This window comes from Nicotiana attenuata, chromosome 12 (assembly GCF_001879085.1).
Source record: "Nicotiana attenuata strain UT chromosome 12, NIATTr2, whole genome shotgun sequence".
NCBI classification, from domain to species: domain Eukaryota; kingdom Viridiplantae; phylum Streptophyta; class Magnoliopsida; order Solanales; family Solanaceae; genus Nicotiana; species Nicotiana attenuata.
In genome coordinates, this window is record NC_032000.1 from 23,193,235 (window position 1) to 23,212,527 (window position 19,293).

Below are 19,293 nucleotides of genomic sequence, written 5' to 3' on the forward strand. Positions count from 1 at the left end.
TTTATATAGCAAAGGGAAATTAGGTATAGCAATGAAAGATTTCATTTTTTCAATTATGCTGGAAAAATTATTCTATACAAAAATACTATTCTCCTACCCCCAATAATTATTTTATATGGTATTTCAAGGCTTTCAACTATGGTATAGCTTCTTCTCGACAAACTCTTATATATGCAACTTTCACACCTTTTAGCAGAAGCTCTTCTCATTTGATAGTTAATACACTTGATATTTTTCTAAACAATAGTTCATATTGCTCGCTCCAATATTAATTAGCTTAGTTCTCTTCTAACAAGTTTGAATTTTCAGCATTACTCGCTCAAACAATTGGTAATACTACACTTTTTATTATTACAGCTATTCCATTATGGTCACTACATTAATAAAAGCTACTGCTATCACAAACTAGTATTTATACCCGCGCGTTGCGCGGAGAATATTTGTAGTATCTTAACATTTGGCCTAGTCTTATATATCAATAATAATTTTTTTTGTCCTAAAATTGCTTAGTGGTTTTTTATTATGTTATCACTTGATTTAATATGATGTCTTTGCCTATCCTTTTAGTATGTGGAGATAATATAATATATAATATATAGATACATCCTTTAATATAACATAGATAATATAGATTTCTTACTTCATCCAAAATATATGTTATTATTTTTATTTTGTATAAAATGTATCAATATTTTGATTTTTTTTACATTATATGGAATAAGCAATTAGACATTTCTTCTATTATATTTTCAATATGAAGTTTTGATTTGTACATTTTTTACTTCGTCCAAAATATATATTCTTTTATTATTTTGCATAAAATGTATCAATATTTTTAGAATTTTTTTCTACATTATATAGAATAAGCAATTGGACTTTTCTTCTATTTTATTTTCGATATAAAGTTTTGATTTTTATATTTTTTACTCTGTTGCTTGTAATTATTTCAGTTTACATTACACTTTTCTTCTATATTTCAAAAAGAGTAACTAACTATTATTTTAGAATTTTTTTTTACATTATATGGAATAAACAATTAGACTTTTCTTCTATTTTATTTTCGACATAAAGTTTTGATTTTTATATTTCTTACTATGTTGCTTGTAATTATTTCAAATTCAAATTAGACTTTTTTATATTAAATTCAGAAAGAGTAACTAACTATTAATAATAATAAATGCATAATTTTTTTTTTGAGAATTTAAATTCAAAAAGAAACTAATTATTACCTAACATAACTAACTTTATCCTAAAATTGTCAAGTGCCTTATTATTATGTTACCACTTGACATACTATGATGTCTTTGCCTCTCCTATTATATATAGATAGATTGTTATTGAATTATGCTTTTGTTCTGTAAATCTGCTCATGTCCACGATTCACAGAAAATGTCTAAATCAAAGTATATTGTATTCTTCCTACCCATTTCCGTAAGTGTTATATCGCAACAAATGTCTAAATAGTATGTTATATTCTTATTTAGTTCCAAATAGTTCCTATTTTTACTGATGTTTAAAGATATTGTCTATGTGGAATAACAAAATAAATCATAATAGAAACCACGAAACCTATTACTATTATATTATTTTCCATCATCCATCTAACCATCTCAGGTTCAGTCAAAATAGCGACTGAAATAGAATTACCAAAACAGTATGTACCTACTAGCAAGATACCAAAATATTCATCCTATTGGGTTATGAAAGTCTTGGTGATTCGAAGGGGTACAATTATACCATACAAAAACCAAAGGCATGGCGGTGTTCTTAGAGGTCTTATATTAGACTTTTTTCTTTTTGCTAAAACGATACAATTTTATTGAGCAGAAATGAAAAGGAGTTATTATAGCATGGAACTGATCTTATATTAGTTGATGAAGAGGTAATGCCATTCACATTTGTCACCTATTATTTATTAATTTGTATTGTCTTTGTTTATGACCTACAAAATTGATTGTATCTATAACATGGGACAAAGATCCAAGCAACACTTTTCAATGAGAATGTAGAGAAGTGGAAGGACTTTGTTGAATCAAAGAAGAGTTACCATATTATCAATAACCGTCTAGATCGTGTCAATCCGAACTACACCTCGGTTCACAAAGAAGTGAAAATTGCTTTTACTACACTATTGTAAATGAAGTCCTTGTTACGATAGAATAACCGAAACGGATGGAAGAAACATACACGGAAATATCGTCTACAAGTAAGTATTAGGTGAGATACACTTAATTATAAAATCTAACCTCATACAATCTTAAATAAGTATGCAAATAAAATGTATCTAATTACACTTTCATTGTTCATATCCGTAGGTTTGGACGAATAATTTATTTGACGACGATCCCAAATGATAATTCACAAAAACTTATACTATATTCTTTCATGTATACTTAAACTTATTCAAAGTTTAATCTTAATATTTGTGATATTAGTTTACGGCAACAAGTATTACTAAATTGGGCATACACGTGCAACGCATGTACCGAGAAATTAGTTACTATGAAAAAACTTATACATGATCTAGACTTCAGAAGCGCATAAAATCTGGGAAAAGTTGTTCAATTGTCTCTTCACACACTCTATAGATAGGGAGAGCACATTGTCAATTGTTCAGCTTCGTACTCATGTAAAATAGAATAATATCTCAAGTGGAAGTATAGATACATTGAAAAATGATAGTATACTTGTATTGGTTACTTGATGTACTTAAATGAATGCTTGAAGTCCTGAGCCAACTTAAACATTTGAATGGCGATCGAGAATGATCAAGCCAAGCGATATTTTACCTGTGTATAAGACCTTCAGCTGGATTCACGTGAAAGAATTCCAAAAACTGGGTATTGAATTGCAATAATGTGGTAATGATACACTGAAGCTACAGTTAATTGGAATTCACACGATTTTTATCTTCTTGGAATCCAATTTAAGCCAAGAACCTCTTTTATGGATTAGGAATCAGCCTCCTCCATCAAAAGTATAACTTAAGAAGTCACAATTGCACAAGACCCTAAGGGATTGGTGAGATCCGAAATCATGAACTAGTTCCTAGGTGGCTCGAATCCTTCAAAAATAAATAACTTTTGGAGCATCTGAATAACATATATGAACACTTTAATCTCTTCTTCAATGACAGTGATAATACTTTGTGATATTTAATATTTGAGTAAGATTTTCTTATACATGAAAATTAATTGTATAATTTAAAATATTAGAATATTCATGCAATTGAGTCATATAATATGAATATTAAGAGTAAATTACACTTAAGGGTCATTTTGCTAAATACATTAAGAAAATATTTACTGTATAAAATAATAGTGTTTGATGGAGAGAAAATTAGGAAAAATTATCCTTAATATAATCAATGCAAAGCTTGCCTGGCGTTACAAGAAAAAAAATTCCTCTCACCAATGCAACTCTAATTGGCGGTATAAATAAGTACTCGTATTAAGTGGGTGTTTGGACATAAGAATTGTAAAATTCCAAAAAGTAAAAAAAATTCAAGTAAAAATGGTATTTGAAATATAGAGTTGTGTTTGGACATGAATGTAATTTTGGGTTGTTTTTTAATTTTTGCGAGTGATTTGAGTGAAAATTTTGAAAAGTAGTTTTTTGAATTTTTCAAATTTTCGAAAAATTCTAAAATTCATCTTCAAGTGAAAACTGAATTTTTTTTTGCCAAACACTGATTTCGAAAAAAGTGAAAAAATTCTTATGTCCAAACTACAAACGGGCTCTAAGTTATGTGAGAAATCATTGCATTATTTTATTGTGGGATAGAAAATTATTTAGAAACAAAATTGCCTCAAAGCAAGTATATCCCTACATGACGATCTCCTATATTATTATTTAATTTTTTTTTAATTATTATTTATTATATAAATAATCTTTACATCATAATTTCTACACAATTAGCGTAAAATAAAAAAAGAGTTAAAGTATAGCATAACAGCACAATTTCAAATTAGTTGGAGCAATGTGTTACTTTCAATACAATGTTATTTTGATTATTAATTAAATTTTATTGTATTCAAACAGTCGTACAGTAGTAGTAGTACTTTTTTTAGAGTGAAAATGGTGTAGGATTGATTGACTAACCCGTTTATGCCGGGCGGACCTTAAAAAAGCCCGAATTAATAATTAATTCGTTGAAGCTTAAACCCTCGTTCGTTGGAAAACCTAGCCCTCTTTTTGGCATCGCCTACCTTTGAGCATGTTCTGCCCCCTCTTCGTAGCTGCACCTCTCCTCTGAAACTCGAGAAAAAGTACAACAATTTTAAGCTTCAGATATGCTCGAAGTTTATAGAAGCAGCTCAGTTGAGTGGAAGCCTTCGCCGGTAGTAGCCCTAGCTACTAGCGCCGACGATTCTCAAGTCGCCGCAGCTCGAGAAGACGGCTCTCTTGAGATTTGGCTTGTTTCTCCTGGCTCTGTCGGCTGGCACTGCCAACTTGTACGACTATATATATTTATTTATTTACTCCCTTTTTTTAGCTTTAAAATATGTGTGATTGAGCTTTTTTTTTGGTTTTGTTTCTGTCTGTGTAGATTATACATGGAAATCCTAAATCTAGGGTTTCGTCGTTAGTGTGGTGTAAGTCGGGGTGGAGAAGGTTAGATGCAGGTCGGTTATTTTCGTCCAGCATTGATGGATCAGTTTACGAGTGGGATCTTTTCGATTTGACTCAGAAGGTACGTGTAATTGGGTAATAAGTGTATGCGTATATTGATTGATTGAATGGGAGGAACTACTTCTGCTATAATATACTCGTCCAAGGGACCTTAAAAGGTATAGCATTATTTAGTTGTGCAATGAAATGGACCTGAAATTAAGTTGACAAGATAAACTTGTTGACTTCATATTTTTTTTTGATGAACATAGAAAAGAAGGCAATCTGAAATGGGAAAAGATCCCCTCCAGTAACTCTTGGTCCAGTAATGTTCAATAATTGCTTAAGATTAGGACAAGTCAGCAAAATAAAATCCAAGGGCTGTAATTTGGTTCATGGAGAAAACCAAACTTAACACCGTCAATTCCTCTCACGTTTTAACCTCTCTTCACTTCGGGGTAACAAAAGTAGTCCGTCGTGTCTACTGTTTGTTCTTACTTTCTGGTTTCTATTGCTCTCATATTACTCATATTTATTTGCATAAGTTTATTTATGCAACAACATGTTTGGATGGTTGTTACTTATTGTATTGTTACTTTGAATACAATGTTGTTTTGATTGTTACCTTAAATTTTATTGTATCGTATCGTTGACGAAAAGTGCCACTTTATATAACGACAGATTTGGTGTGGTGACGTCGTTACCTTGCTTTTTCTCTCATCTTGCCCTTCCTTATTATTAAATAATCACATTTTATCCTTCGCCATACTTTTTATATAATAATTTTACTATGCATCCTATTTTTTCTTAGTAATGTTGCAAGTTTATTCTTCATATTGTTGGCGCATGACATCATGAAATGACGACAAAAGATACAATCTATTTAAACGTTGTATTCATCATCAAACAATACAATACAATGCAGTACATTACAATACGGTACATTATGAAATGACACGTAACAACCATCCGAATAGGCTGTAACATTTGAAGACGCTCTGCAAAAATTGGTATGGGATGAAGGAATCTAATTTTTGGTTTTTGGTAGTTTTACTATTGGATTAAAAGTTCAGAAAAGGCTTGTCTCATACCTGCTGTGTTCTCCTCTATTGCCTTTTTCTTTGACCTCCAAACAATTCAAGGGTTTGAAACGGGAAGGTTGCCCTCTGAAAGACTTTCTGTCTCTCTTTCTTTTTAACTTCTTGGTTTGAGTTCTAAATCCATTTTATCATATGGTGTAATGTACTCTTTTTGAGTTGGATATGATGACAAATGGAAAGGCAATAGCTTCCGTAAGTTTGTTGAAAAAACCGAGGAAGAACAAAACTGACGGACATTAAGCTGGGTTTTCTCATGAACAAATTACAGCGGCTGGATTTTATTTTGACGACGTGTCCTAATCTTAAGCAATTATTGAACATTACTGGACCAAGAGTTACTGGAGGGGATCCTTCCCCATCTGAAATACAACAAAAGAAGGAACTTTTGACATTTTATGGCAGTGATTGTCTTTATAGAATATTATGTTGATCCTGTCTACTAATTCCTTTTCTCTACCGGTATTCTATTTTTTTTTAAATATATAAATTAGTGGATTTTTGAAACGGCTGTTAGTGAAAAAGCTATGTTTAGCTTTCCTTTCTGTGGTATTAAGAGATTCCAAAGAGATGAAATCCTCTATGATATTTTTCATTAATAAGACATCTAAATGGAATGGGACATAGTCACAAATGGCAAGAATTTTGTTAATAGCTTATAAGCTGCATAATGCTGTAATCTATTGTTTTTAGCTGCTATTGTCTTAGATACCATACTCTTGCAGTGTCTTTCATGGATTTGGCAAGAAAGATGTAGTCTTTTCGGCTGTATGATCGGAGACTTAGGTCTTCCCAGATCAATGCATTTCAAGATCCATTTTTCTTGCCTGTAGTTTTACGGTTTGATTTCGACTATGGTTGCTTGCAGGCTGTGCTAGACTCCATTGGTGTTTCAATATGGCAGATGGCTGTGGAACCATGCAATACTTCGCAGCTTCATCAAAATCTTCCAAGGCAGTATGAGAATGGCCATGTTAATCATACAAGTGGTGTTAGTAGTGATAATGAGAGCACGGAAGGTGAAGATGATGATGACTCAGTTGTTCTTCATGAGGATGATGATAGTGAAAATGGTCGAATTGCATTTGCTTGTGATGATGGTTGTGTTCGAATCTACACTATTGATGAGAAGAATATGACTTATAAAAGATCATTGCCTAGGGTCAGCGGTGAGACACCTGCCCCTGAGAGTCAAAGTGCAGATATCTGATTGTTGCTTTGGGTATTTTATTATTTTCGTGTAATTGCAGGGCGTATATTGAGTGTCACTTGGAGTTCTGATGCAAAGAGGATATTTTCTGGTAGTAGTGATGGGTATGTTCTATTTTGAACTAAACTATGTGCTGTACATTTTCTTGTTCATTTCTATAAAAATCTCAACAGAGTCAATAATGTCGGCTGAAGCATGACTGTCTATTCTTCATGGTGTGTCCGCCGTGAAAATTCTGAGAGGAGATTTTTTCTTTGCAGGTTTATAAGATGCTGGGATGCCAAGTTAGCATATGAAGTCTATAGGATAACAGTTGGACTTGGAGGTTTGGGTAGTGGATCTGAACTATGCATATGGTCATTGCTTGCCTTGAGGTGAATATCAAATTGTCAACCCTTCCCTTAGAAGTTTCAGAAAGAACGGGAGCTCCTTTTTTTTCATCTTCTTGTGTTATTCTAAAATTTTCCGTTTTTAATATTGCTTCGAACCTCATAATGCTGTTTGCAGATGTGGTACCCTGGTTAGTGCAGATAGTACTGGTAGCGTTCAATTCTGGGACACCCATCACGGCACTCTTTTGCAGTCACATTCAAGTCATAAAGGTGACGTGAATGCTTTAGCAGCATCACCCAGCCATAGGAGGGTTTTCTCTGCTGGTTCTGATGGTCAGGTACATAAGCACACTCCCTATCCAAAGAAAATACTCTATTTGAGTTGTACATCTATTTGTGCTCATTCCTCTAGGATCTCATTGAGCCCTTGCTTGTTTACCCAGATAGCTGATGAGCTAAGTTATAGTATAAAAAATGAAGTCCCATTTTTATGAAGTTCGTGGATGATGTTAATTGACGAAACTAGCAATGGTAAGTTTGAACTATGGATAAGCATTTTGGGGATTAAGTGGTTTAGGATAAGTAGAACTGTAGAAGTAAGAGAATATATATGTATTTCAAGTTTAGCAAGCATACGAAGAGTGAAATTGAGGTGGAACTAGGCAGGATTCTGGTACCTAAATGAAGGCAATTCAAATATGTAGACCTCAATGCTTTAGGGGAGTGGTATGGCAAATGAAGATAGAACACATAACTAAAATGGGATAATACATAAATTGCATCCTAAACTTCTCCCTAATTATCAGTGCTTTGAGATGCTACAATTTTTTTTAAAAAACAGGTTCAATGGTTAACTATGAATAAATAAGCAGGTTGTGTGGTTTGTGATAGTAAAAGATAATATGTTCGAAGCATTTGTAATTGTTAGTTGCTTATGTTGTTATACATGGGTTAAATAACTTGTCTAAAGGAAAAAAATATAATATGCTAGAAGCATTTGGTTGTTGCTTGAGAGGTTTGACTTCCATATTTCCAGTGTAAGTGCTTCCTGTTTTTTTTGTTCTTTATTCTTTTTTTGGCCAGAACTTGGAGGTGCACGTAAAACTTCACTTCCTTTTCTATTTCTTGCTATCAACCTTTTTTTAAAAAAATTGATAAAGAAAAGTCAAAGAAAAGGGCAAAGAGTTGACGACGGACTAAAGTAGAGGTGCCTGCTATTTTATAAGAATGTATCTGTAATCTTTGGTAATCAACAATATTCTTTTTTTATGAAATTGTTTCATTACTGGCGTCATGAAGATGCAGAAAGTACAAAGGTAAATATGTTAGCTTCATTACATGATATTGTAGATACTGGGAGCTAGCCAAAACACCAAAAAATCTTATGAAGGCCTTTCATGACTATGGCGTCTAAAGTTAGGGAACTAATATGAAGATAGTAGTACTATTTACATGGAACTGGTTGGACCAACCAAACAGACTAAGCAGACATTTGGCTTTTTGGTGAGTGATTTCGAGTTGAAATTCCATCAAAACATCTGAGGTTTCTCTCATCCAAAGGCACCAAAAAGTACCTTCGTACTTAAATCTTTCGAGTTGGTCACAATAGTCTCTCAGTCAATCTTTGCTAAAATGAAGATATTACAGTATCAATCTGTTATTTAATTTGTTTTTCTTTAGATATTGTATATTCTCATCTCTTCATCTTGCTTAAGAATTCTCAGCTATAATTGTTTAACTTAAGTATGCTTTTATCATTTTTAGCTGCTAATTATTTGCTATTGTTTTTAGGTTATAATTTATAAGCTCTCAACCAGTGAGGTTGGGTCTCATGATGGAGATATTTCTTCTGTAGACATGAAGAAATGGGTTTATGTTGGTTATGTGAGGGCCCATACACATGATGTGAGGGCCTTGGCAGTTGCTGTACCCATTGCTCATGAAGGTCAGTTATTTAGTTTTGCCTCTCGTTCACTGAAAATGAAGTTGAAAGTTTTGCCTTGTTTTAATTTTGGACTTCAAGATATCCCTTCTTTTTTGGGTTTGTTATACTTAATGTGTAACTTTTCTTCTCCCTGACAGAGCCCGTAGCTGAACATAAGGCAAAGAAGCAGCGTTCTAGGGAGAAGCCCCTTGATTTTAGTTACCATAAATGGGCACAATTGGGTGTACCGATGCTTATCTCAGGTGGTGATGACACTAAACTTTTTGCATACTCTGTAAAGGAATACACCAGGTTTTCTCCGCATGACATTTGTCCTTCACCTCAGAGGCCACCTATACAACTTGCAGTAAATACGATTTTCAGTCAGGCTTCTTTACTCTTAGTCCAGGCTGCGTACTGGATAGATATTTTTTGTGTTCGTGTAAAAAAGGGCGTTGTGTCTGATAGCTGTGGGCAATCTGGCGGGGCTGCGAGAACAGATCTAGTGGCTCGTGTTAAGTGCAAAGCTTCGAGGAAGATCACATGCAGTGCAATTTCTCCTTCAGGTGTAATGTTTGCTTATTCCGACCATGTAAAACCCTGTCTTTTTGAACTTAAGAAGAGTGGTGCTAGCAAGAGTCCATGGACTGTCAGCCGAAGGCAGCTCCCTTTGGGACTGCCATTTGCCCATTCAATGGTTTTCAGTGCAGATTCTTCTCGAATGATGATAGCAGGGTGTGAAAGAAACATCTATGTGAGTGATTCTGTTCTCCAGTTTATCTTCTCTAGTTTAAAGCATAAAGTGTGTTTCATCTCTGATAAAGTCAGGGTGACACAATGTATTTTGCATGTTGCTATCACTTTTGAGGAGTGAGCTGATGACAGTTCTTTTGAGGTGTTACTCTGACTATGTTAGGTGTAGTTTGTAGGTAGTAAGGTTCTTACTAAGGTTGGAACATTTTAGTTAAGAATCATGATTTTAGAACTATACCAACTTAAATACACCCTCCGTCCCAATGTATGCGACTCTTTCCTTTTTAGTTAGTCCAAAAAAATGATACCTTTCTATATTTAGTAACAATTCAACTTTAAATTTCTTTTACCCTTAATAAGATGATTTCTAGCCATACAAATTTCTATAGTTTGTTTTAGACCACAAGTTTCAAAAGTCTTCCTTTATTTCTTAAACTCTGTGCCCAGTCAAATACCTTCACATAAATTATGACAGAGGGAGTAACTACAATAGTCAAATTTTCTCCAGTTCGCATATTTTATGTCAATAATAGAGAGTGTGAACTTTTCTTGTGTGTGGTACTGGCACTACTTCATCTATGTGCTGACGCAGTATAGCTGGTCCCATCCTAACAATAGTCTATTCATATGATGGATGTGGAAATGGATACTCGATTGATTAATTTTTATTGCTTTACAGCATACACGTACAGATCCTTTTCCAATATGTACACAGACAAGCAGATGTTAGCTTTATGTGGTGTGTGCATGTGGAGATGCTTACTCCTACACATGCAATACTAAAAAGTTTTTAATTTTGACTTTTGACCTAATTTTGTTGTTTGGTGGATAAAGCTAATTGGATGCAACCTTATTTTGGTGCATCATATGCATTCAGGATTTTCTTATACAAAAAAATATTCATCATGTTTCATCTCCCCTCCTTTCCCCCACACACCAAAAAATAAAAATAAAATAGAAAATTGTTTCTCTGAAGAGCCTTGGAGCAACAGTGAAGTTGTCTTCGTGTGACTTATAGGTCATGGATTCGAGTGGACGCTTGTGTCGGGGTAGGATGCCTACAATACACCCCCTTGGGGTGAGGCCCTTCCCGGACCTTGCGCGAACATGGTATTCTTTGTGCATCCTACTGCCCTGTTTTAGGAAATTGTTTCTCTAGTACTTAAACACGTATTTGTTGAGTTTTGAGTGAGATGGTCACTAACTTTGTCCTGCTAGTGAATTTTAACCAGTATTGGGAAAAGCGCTCTCTCCGTCGCTTAAAGCGACGGTGCAGAGCGACGCAAGATGCCCTCGCTTTGACATGTCGAAGATGTGATATCACTGAAGCATGCGCTTCCAGTGATGAGGCGAAAAGCAACAAGCAATCGCTTTGTTGCGTCTTATTTCTGCCCTTTTACCATTAAAAGGGAAAAAAGAAATGAAAAGCCAGAAAGTTACCAGCTAATCAGAACCCAGAGTTCATGCCCCGACACTTCTCACATGACTCTGATCTATCAGCCAGGTGCTTCCTCCTCTTTCTCATCATCATCTTCTTCCTTCCTTCCTTCTCCCCCTCTTCCAGTTTTTCTTCTTTGAAGTTTCACTGCTACAGAATCAGGGCTCTGATGCTTCGCTCTTCTTATAGCTTCACTGTGGAAGTGCTGCAAACCCTGTATTAGGGCTCTGAAGAAGAAGTGCAAAAGCATTGCATCACTTCTTCTTCGTGTCTTCGCTGTTAACTGAAGATCAAAAAGGGTTTAAAGCTTCATTTTTTTTCTTCTTGCAAAACTGCTATATTTTTCTTGTTTTAATTGTTTTAGAACAGAGAACAGAGTGTTTTTCACTCTGTTTGAATTGAACAGAGTAATGAGCATGTGAAGCAGACTTCTTGCAAAATGCCTATGAGTTTGTCGTCTCCTTTTTATTTTTAGTATCAGTCTGAAAATGGTAAATTTTTTTTAAAGCAAGTTTTTTTGTATTTTACCCTCTTTTTAATAGTGATGTGAAAATGGTAAAAACTGGTTTTAGCAACTTGTTTCTGCATTCTACTACCTTTTCTTATAAATTTATAGCAATTTAAAACTATCGTGAGTAGGATTCTTTCTTGGGATAAAATTTAGGAATATGATTATGGTCAAATGGTGATTTTCTTAGCCTATTAGCTTGTGAACTTTGTTTTTGAATGATATTGTTTGAGTTTGCCTTTTCTTTTTAGTTTTAGAAAGTTGAGATTATGCTTGTTATGTGAGGACTTGTATAACATGTACTTGTTGAGTATTGTTCTTGCATTTATGACGATTTCCTGATTATATATGTGTATACAGCAACTTTGTTATCTCTTCAGAAAGTGCGCTCACGTATTGCTTAAAGCCCCACACCGTCTTTTGCGCTTTTGTATTTGAAAACACTAAGATGAACCAACTGTAATTTCTCCCAGTAAAAATGATACATTTCGCACAAACATGTTTAATATAATGGGAATTACTCCATAGTACGTGGGACAAATTTTTTCCTACCTTTTGTTGTATAATAAGGGAAAAACATTGACACATGCCTCCCTCCTGAACCATATCTCTTACTTTGTCATCAGCCCTCCTTGCCTCACCAGAATCACCACCGCCAATCTACATTATGGGGAAGATGTGAAGAGGAGTTGCTGGAAAGTTAGCGAAACAGAAAGGAAGTTGGGTAACTGGGATCATATGATAAGAGGAAAAAAGAGGCTTAAGGGAGTGGGAAATGAAGAGAAAATTGCCAGTGAGAGGAGAAATAGTGAGGGGATTGATGGAAATGGTGAGGGGAGTGTAGGAAGCCAATGAAAAGGGAGGAGAGAGACGGGCTGTGGCTGGTGCGGAGTGATTATTGACCTTTTGCTTTAATTGAAGATGTCATATTTGCCTTGAATATTGTTGTCGACTGTAATGTCTCTCATGTAGACGTCAGACGTTGGAGTTTTTTTCTTTTCAAAGATGGGGGAGTTGATGTATATTGTAAATTTGGATCAATGTTAATAGGAGAATGCAGGGTGGAGACAACAGTTAATGGATAATAAAAAGTATCATTGTAGAGTGCCAATCCTATAGTAGTCGTAGTTGAGGTATAATTGTGATGTTTTTCTCTAGTCTCTGAAACTTGTCTTCTCTTCTAGGTGGTTGATGCCGTAAGCTTGGAACTAGTTCATGTTTTCACACCTCGTCGCCAAGAGCATTACGAAGAATTGCCGCCAAATGAACCTCCCATTACCAGAATGTTCACTAGTGCCGATGGGCAGTGGTTAGCTGCTGTCAACTGCTTTGGAGATGTGTATATATTTAATCTTGAGACACAGAGGTATGGGACCTCCTCTCTTACATGTATCTAGTATCTTATCTATCTTCATTTTTGCCCATTGTGGTTAGGTTGTGTTTTTTCCAGTAAACTTCTAGTTACATTACATGATAAACAGGCATATTTTTAGAATTACATGATAAATAGGCATATTTTTAGAATTAAAATTCTTCAGTCACTTCTTGCGCATTGAAACGATAAACAATTAATTCCCTGTGTTTTGTGGTTATCTTTTGAGGGAAACTCCCATTTGCCACTTGATAACTTTAGCTGTCACGTCAGTTCAATATTTTTTGGGGGACCTTCATTTCATATTTCCTTTTGGTGGCACTGATTGAATATTGTGGAACAGGCAACATTGGTTTATATCAAGATTGAATGGTTCTTCTGTTACAGCGGGTGGTTTTACTCCTCGAAATAGCAATGTGCTTATAGTATCCACATCTTCAAACCAAGTATATGCCTTTGATGTTGAAGCTAAGCAACTAGGAGAATGGTCCAACCGGAATACATTCTCCCTGCCGAGAAGATTTCAAGAATTTCCTGGAGAAGTTATTGGGCTTTCTTTTGCTCCTTCTGCTAATTCATCATCTGTGATCCTCTACAGTTCAAGGTGTGTTTTGCTGTTTTTTTTGAGTTTTTGTTTGTCTTGGTCTTCTGCTGTCTTTTCTAGCTGTATTCTTTTGGTGACACTTTAGGTTGCTTTAATGTGCATCAAAGATTTTGGTAACATTTTGTTAAGAGAGTGGTGATTACATGAAATACAAGTTGGTCTCTTAATTGGAGCCAAGTACTGAAGTAATGGGCTTTCTAAGCTAGGCTGTTCATTTTATATGTTTGGATACAAAATTTTTGCTTTTTATGCATCTAGGCACATGAGCACACAGTAGTAGTAGTCGCATGTGTATGATGTGCTGCAGATTGCTGTAGTTCAGTCATTATAGCTGAGATTGGTTAGAGCAACTTATCTGCTGAGAGCTAGTTCCTTTTTTTTCCCTGTGTTAAAAAATGTAATTTCTTATCCAACCTAATCGCTGGCCCAGGATATTCTTAGAAGCGTTCAGTTGACCATGCAGTAGTCCCAATGGAAATTTCTTTGACCATGCACTAGTCCTGTTTCCTGCATATTCCTTCTCAGTTTGTTGGATCTTTCTTGAGTTCTTTATCTGGTTAACTTTGAGAAACCTAATTGCGTTATCTCAGTGCTTTAGTTCCAATAAATGTCACATGAGAAACATTTTTATGGCTTTATTCTGTAGGGCAATGTGCTTGATTGACTTTGGGTTGCCAGTTGGTGATGATGACGATACTGACTTAGCTAATGGTCAAGATTTAGCTTTGAAGAAGCTACATAGTACTCCTGCGAATGGGACCTTAAAGCGCAAGCCGATAGGGAATGACTTAGATATGAAACAAAATGGTAGAAAGAATTTTGAATTCTGTGCATTCAGGGATCCTGTTTTGTTTGTTGGACATCTTTCAAGAACTTCCACCTTGATCATAGACAAACCGTGGATTCAAGTGGTTAAAACGCTTGATGCATTACCTGTTCACAGACGTATTTTTGGGACATAAGTCTTTGTCACAGTTTTTGTTACAGCTTTAATAGGAAACGTTTCGAGGGGTGTATTCAACCCCTTTCACTCACAGATTCTTCTTTGTTGTTTGTTGGAGTTCGGGTGGGGAAAAAGTTGAAATCAACTCTCAAGTTCAATATAGCTTCACTTCATCTGCAGGAGTCTTGGAAATTGCGTAGACCTGTAAATATAACTTATGAGCTTTACTAATGTCCATTAGTCTGTTCAGATATTTGTTAATGTTTTCCTGTATAACATTTTTTTTCTAAGTTTATGTATCAAGCAGTTTTGCCTCATTAAACATACATTTTGATCCACAATGTTCAAGTTACTTTCGTCAATTGTACTTCATCCCGCTCTTATTCAAGTTATATAAGATTTGTTTTTTTTATTAATTTGACTTAATTGTTTATTGGAGAAATTAAGGGACAACTAAACTAGCTTTATACTTGTGACCACGCGATAAACAGAAAAGCTATTCTCAGTCTCTATTTTAAATTTCTCTTCTAATTCAATCTCCCTGTCAACTTCTAAGTTTATAAAATTGATGGAAAGATGGAATAAAAGATCTCTCCTTCATTCAATCTCCTTATAAACTTCTGAATTTTCGTAAATCGATTGGAAGAGGGAACAAAAGATTTACTGCCTTTTCGTATTAAAAATTGACTTATGCCCCTTAACCAATCTCTTTCATTTAATGGGACCAAACCTAATTGTTAGTTATACATAGACTATTCGTTTCATGCAAAATGTCATTTTCTTTTTTGAGGTGTCTAGTCATGTATGTGCTAATTTGGAGGATTTCAGTTTCCAAATCTTTTTGCTGGCCACAGTTTCTCGTCATCGTGGACATTCAGTAGTCACTCGAAACAAAAGTTATAGATATTTTGGTATAACGATGATTAGCAGATAGTAAGACACACGTACGCTAATCAGGTGGTTGAATCCATATTATTTCTTTATAAAAAATTTAGCCAACCGACTACACTACTAAAATCTTGAAGGTCGAACCCAGGGGCGAAGGTACATGGCCCTAAGGGTGGTCAACTGACCACCCTTCGTCGAAAAATTACACTGTATATATATAGGTAAAATATTAGATTTTAATGTTATATGACATATATTGAACACCCTTTATTAAAGATTTTTTTTACTTATTTCAAGTTTAAACACCCTAAATAAAATTTCTGGCTTCGTCACTGGTCGAACTCATGTCTCTCACTCGTACAAACCCCAACCCTTCTCTAAAGAGTAAAGAGTCAACAATAACAGCGGTAAATAGGTATATCAGGAAATATAGGTTTGGAAAAAGTGAGAGAATATTCCGTTTACTGGAAAAATATGGGAAGCATGTGTTTGCTCACAAGCAATCACATGAAAGGACTCCTTTTATGTGTTTACCAACCTCGGTTGTGGTGGAATCGTATTCAATTATTAATTGTAGGTTCGCATCTGAATCAAAGATGTGGAGAGTATTATGTTGTCAACTTGCATAAATGTTTGAGCCATGAAAGGAGAGCACCAAGTTAATAATATGGTTGGTCCAAAAATTTTAAGTGATAGTGAGGGCCAACAAAGTTCGAACTAGGCTGAAAAGTTCCACATTTTTAGTAAAATACTATCTAACAATGGTGATTCCATACTCAAGATTTGAATCTGAGACCTATGATAAGGATGAATGAGTATTACTATATCACTTTACTTGTGATAATGAGATAATGAAACAAGATAAAGAAAGTGAACTTAATATTAGTATATATATTTGTTTACCCGTAAAATGGTGCAGTTGAATTTCTTACATGGTTTATAGACAAGCAAACTGATTTGATCTAAAATGATAAAAAAATTAGATTAAAAATAAGACTTAGCATTAAAATCAAAGGGAATGACAATCCTGGCTCCGGAGTGTTGCTGGACAGAAATAAGAGCAATATAAAATAGAAAGTAAAGTTGTATTATTTAACTTGAGAATAGGATGTAGCATAAGTTTTTTCAGAGAATTCGCGTCTTACGATGGTTGTTGAAGCCACTATTTATAGCTATACCTAGGAAACAAGATCCTAGGATCAAGCCCCTCTTAAATGACAATAAAGGTGGGCCATTGATGAACATGTAACAACAGACCATGAATGCTAAAATTCTTTGTAACGGTAACCTATTTAATATTAGAAAATATTCTTCATTAAATGCCATATGTGTGAGCACGTGATTTTTGCCCTATTTATGAATTATTCCCAAAAATTCAAACAAAATAATTTCTTTTCATTATTTGCAATTTTTTGAATTTTGTGGCATTTTTGTGTTAATTGTTTGCATTTGTTTGTGCATGTTTATTTTATTTAATTCATGAAAAATACAAAAAAATATGTTGCATTTGCATTTAGGATTTAATTTGGCATTTTGAAATTAGTTAGTAATCTATTTGTGTTACAAAAATAGAAAATCACAAAAAATAACGCATTTTTGCATTTAGCTGCGAATCTTGCAGTTTTCTTTTAATTTGGTAGTTAATTAGTTGTTGTAAATTATATTTTTGAACTATTAATCTAATTTGTTAGGATAATTTGCAGAGAAATGAACCCAGCAACAAACAGTCCGATTTAATGATGAGCCAGAAAACAACACAGCTCACAATTTGCCATGGCCAGCCAGAAACTCAACAGTGCCAAAACCCCAAAATTGCCAATTCTGAACAGTGGGTACTGAATCAATAACCAAAAAGCACCCAAAGGAAATCATGACTGACTTTCAACCATTTAAAAGCTAGAAGGTGACCTCAACTCGGATCAAAGATGTTTTTCTCAAAAAAAAAAAAAATTCAAACCACACCGATGGAACAGATAGCTTTATACTTCCTGTATTTTTCTAAATTTAGCTCTTAATGCTATCTTTCCAGAAGTCTGTAGAAGCTCGTATTTGATTCTGGATTTTGTAGCTTCGCTCCTTCCTTGGAAAGGTACGGCAAGAATATACCTTATATAAGGCTCAAACACTCATAGGGCAGCCTTCCGGTTCTATTTTTACCCTTTGCCCCTTTTGAGTTTTTCTTTTTAGCTAAAATAGCCCAATTCCTAACTTTCTACCCAAGTTATGTGCCCTATCCATACTGAAAATTTTAACTAAAGAGCCTCACTAGAACTTCCAAATCAGTTAGAGAAAAGATCCTACCAGGATACTAGACTAACTCTCCAATAACCCCTGCAAATACACCTCAGCACTAAGGTCAGGGAGCCCAAATGGTTCAGGGGATGAGGCTTTAAGCAAAATAAGAAGATTACCTTTCATTGGGCTTGCGAAACCCAAATCAAACTAAGTTAACAAATTCAGTACAAAGTCTTGAAAGGCGGAAAACGGGAAGAAGCATTTTGACATCACAAAGACCCCCTAACTAATTGGCCTCAAGAAACTAAATGAGAAATCACACAAACTATAACAAAAACTAGAGGAAATACTAATTAACGATTAATCCGAGCATTAAAGGGACACATGCAGGAAGTGACTTTGAGGAAAACCAAAGAAAAAGAAAGAACATAGAATAAATATAGGAAAATGAAAAAAATGAAGAAAAGGGTGGTCATCAAAATACCTGGTGCAAAACAAACGGATAAAAGCCCCTGAACGACCCCTTTGGAAGAATTCCGATTTTGGGGATGTCCGAATAAAAGCTTAAATCACATGTTCTAATGAAAACACGAGGCTAATAGTCTAATCCTGAGCCAAATCTTTGTTCATACTTGGCTGACCCGCATTTTTTGATTTATGTGTTCTGATTTTAGATTTGATATTGAGGAGTTCAGGGTGATTTGAGGGAAACTGGGCCATGGATTAATAGGAGAGGGGGTTGTGGTGGTCAAGGAGGTGTGGATTTGGCGGTGAAAGAGAAGGTTGGGGCACCGGGAGAACTCAAGGCACGGCGGCTAGGGTTTTCGCTCTTTCAAATGAGTATTCGATGGATTCCAGGGGTTTGAGAGTGGAAAAAAATGAAGGAGTGGGGATTCGAATGAGGGGTGGAGAAGAGTCCACTGGTTGTTTTTGGTGGCGATTGGTGGTCCTCCGCGCCATGGCGATTTCCGGCCGGCGAGAAATTAGGGTGGGGGAGGGCGGCGTTACGTTGGGTCCTCTGAGGGATGGGGTGAGAGAGAGAGAACGAAGGGGTGGGGGGTAGAGGTTCGGACATATAAATATTAAACAAACCCCAGTTCCGGACCGTTAGATTCAACAGAGATCAACTGGTCCTGATTTGGTCTGTTAAAAAACGGGGTCGTTTTGGATTGCTGGGGGAAAGACCGGGTTCTGGGGGCGGGTCGTGGGCCAGTTTTGGACGGTATGGGAGTGGGTTTGGGGGGAAACGTTTGGGCTGGGGTTTTTGGAAATTAAAGATGGCCAAACAGACTTATATTTCTATTCTTTTTCTTTCCATTTCTTTTCATTTCAAATCTTTTTCTTTCTTTTCTAATAAAACCTACATTATTCTAAACCA

The 19,293-nt window shown here is 35.2% G+C and overlaps 1 protein-coding gene across 1 annotated transcript; it reads left to right on the forward strand.

Moving 5' to 3' along the window:
- On the forward strand, positions 4,172-15,154 carry LOC109235433 (U3 small nucleolar RNA-associated protein 4 homolog). The gene is made up of 11 exons (XM_019401539.1): positions 4,172-4,454; positions 4,550-4,693; positions 6,577-6,877; positions 6,959-7,022; positions 7,179-7,292; positions 7,426-7,588; positions 9,042-9,195; positions 9,333-9,928; positions 13,058-13,239; positions 13,589-13,849; positions 14,496-15,154. Exons 1-11 carry the CDS (start codon positions 4,293-4,295, stop codon positions 14,809-14,811), a joined length of 2,457 nt encoding a protein of 818 aa, XP_019257084.1. The 5' UTR covers positions 4,172-4,292; the 3' UTR covers positions 14,812-15,154.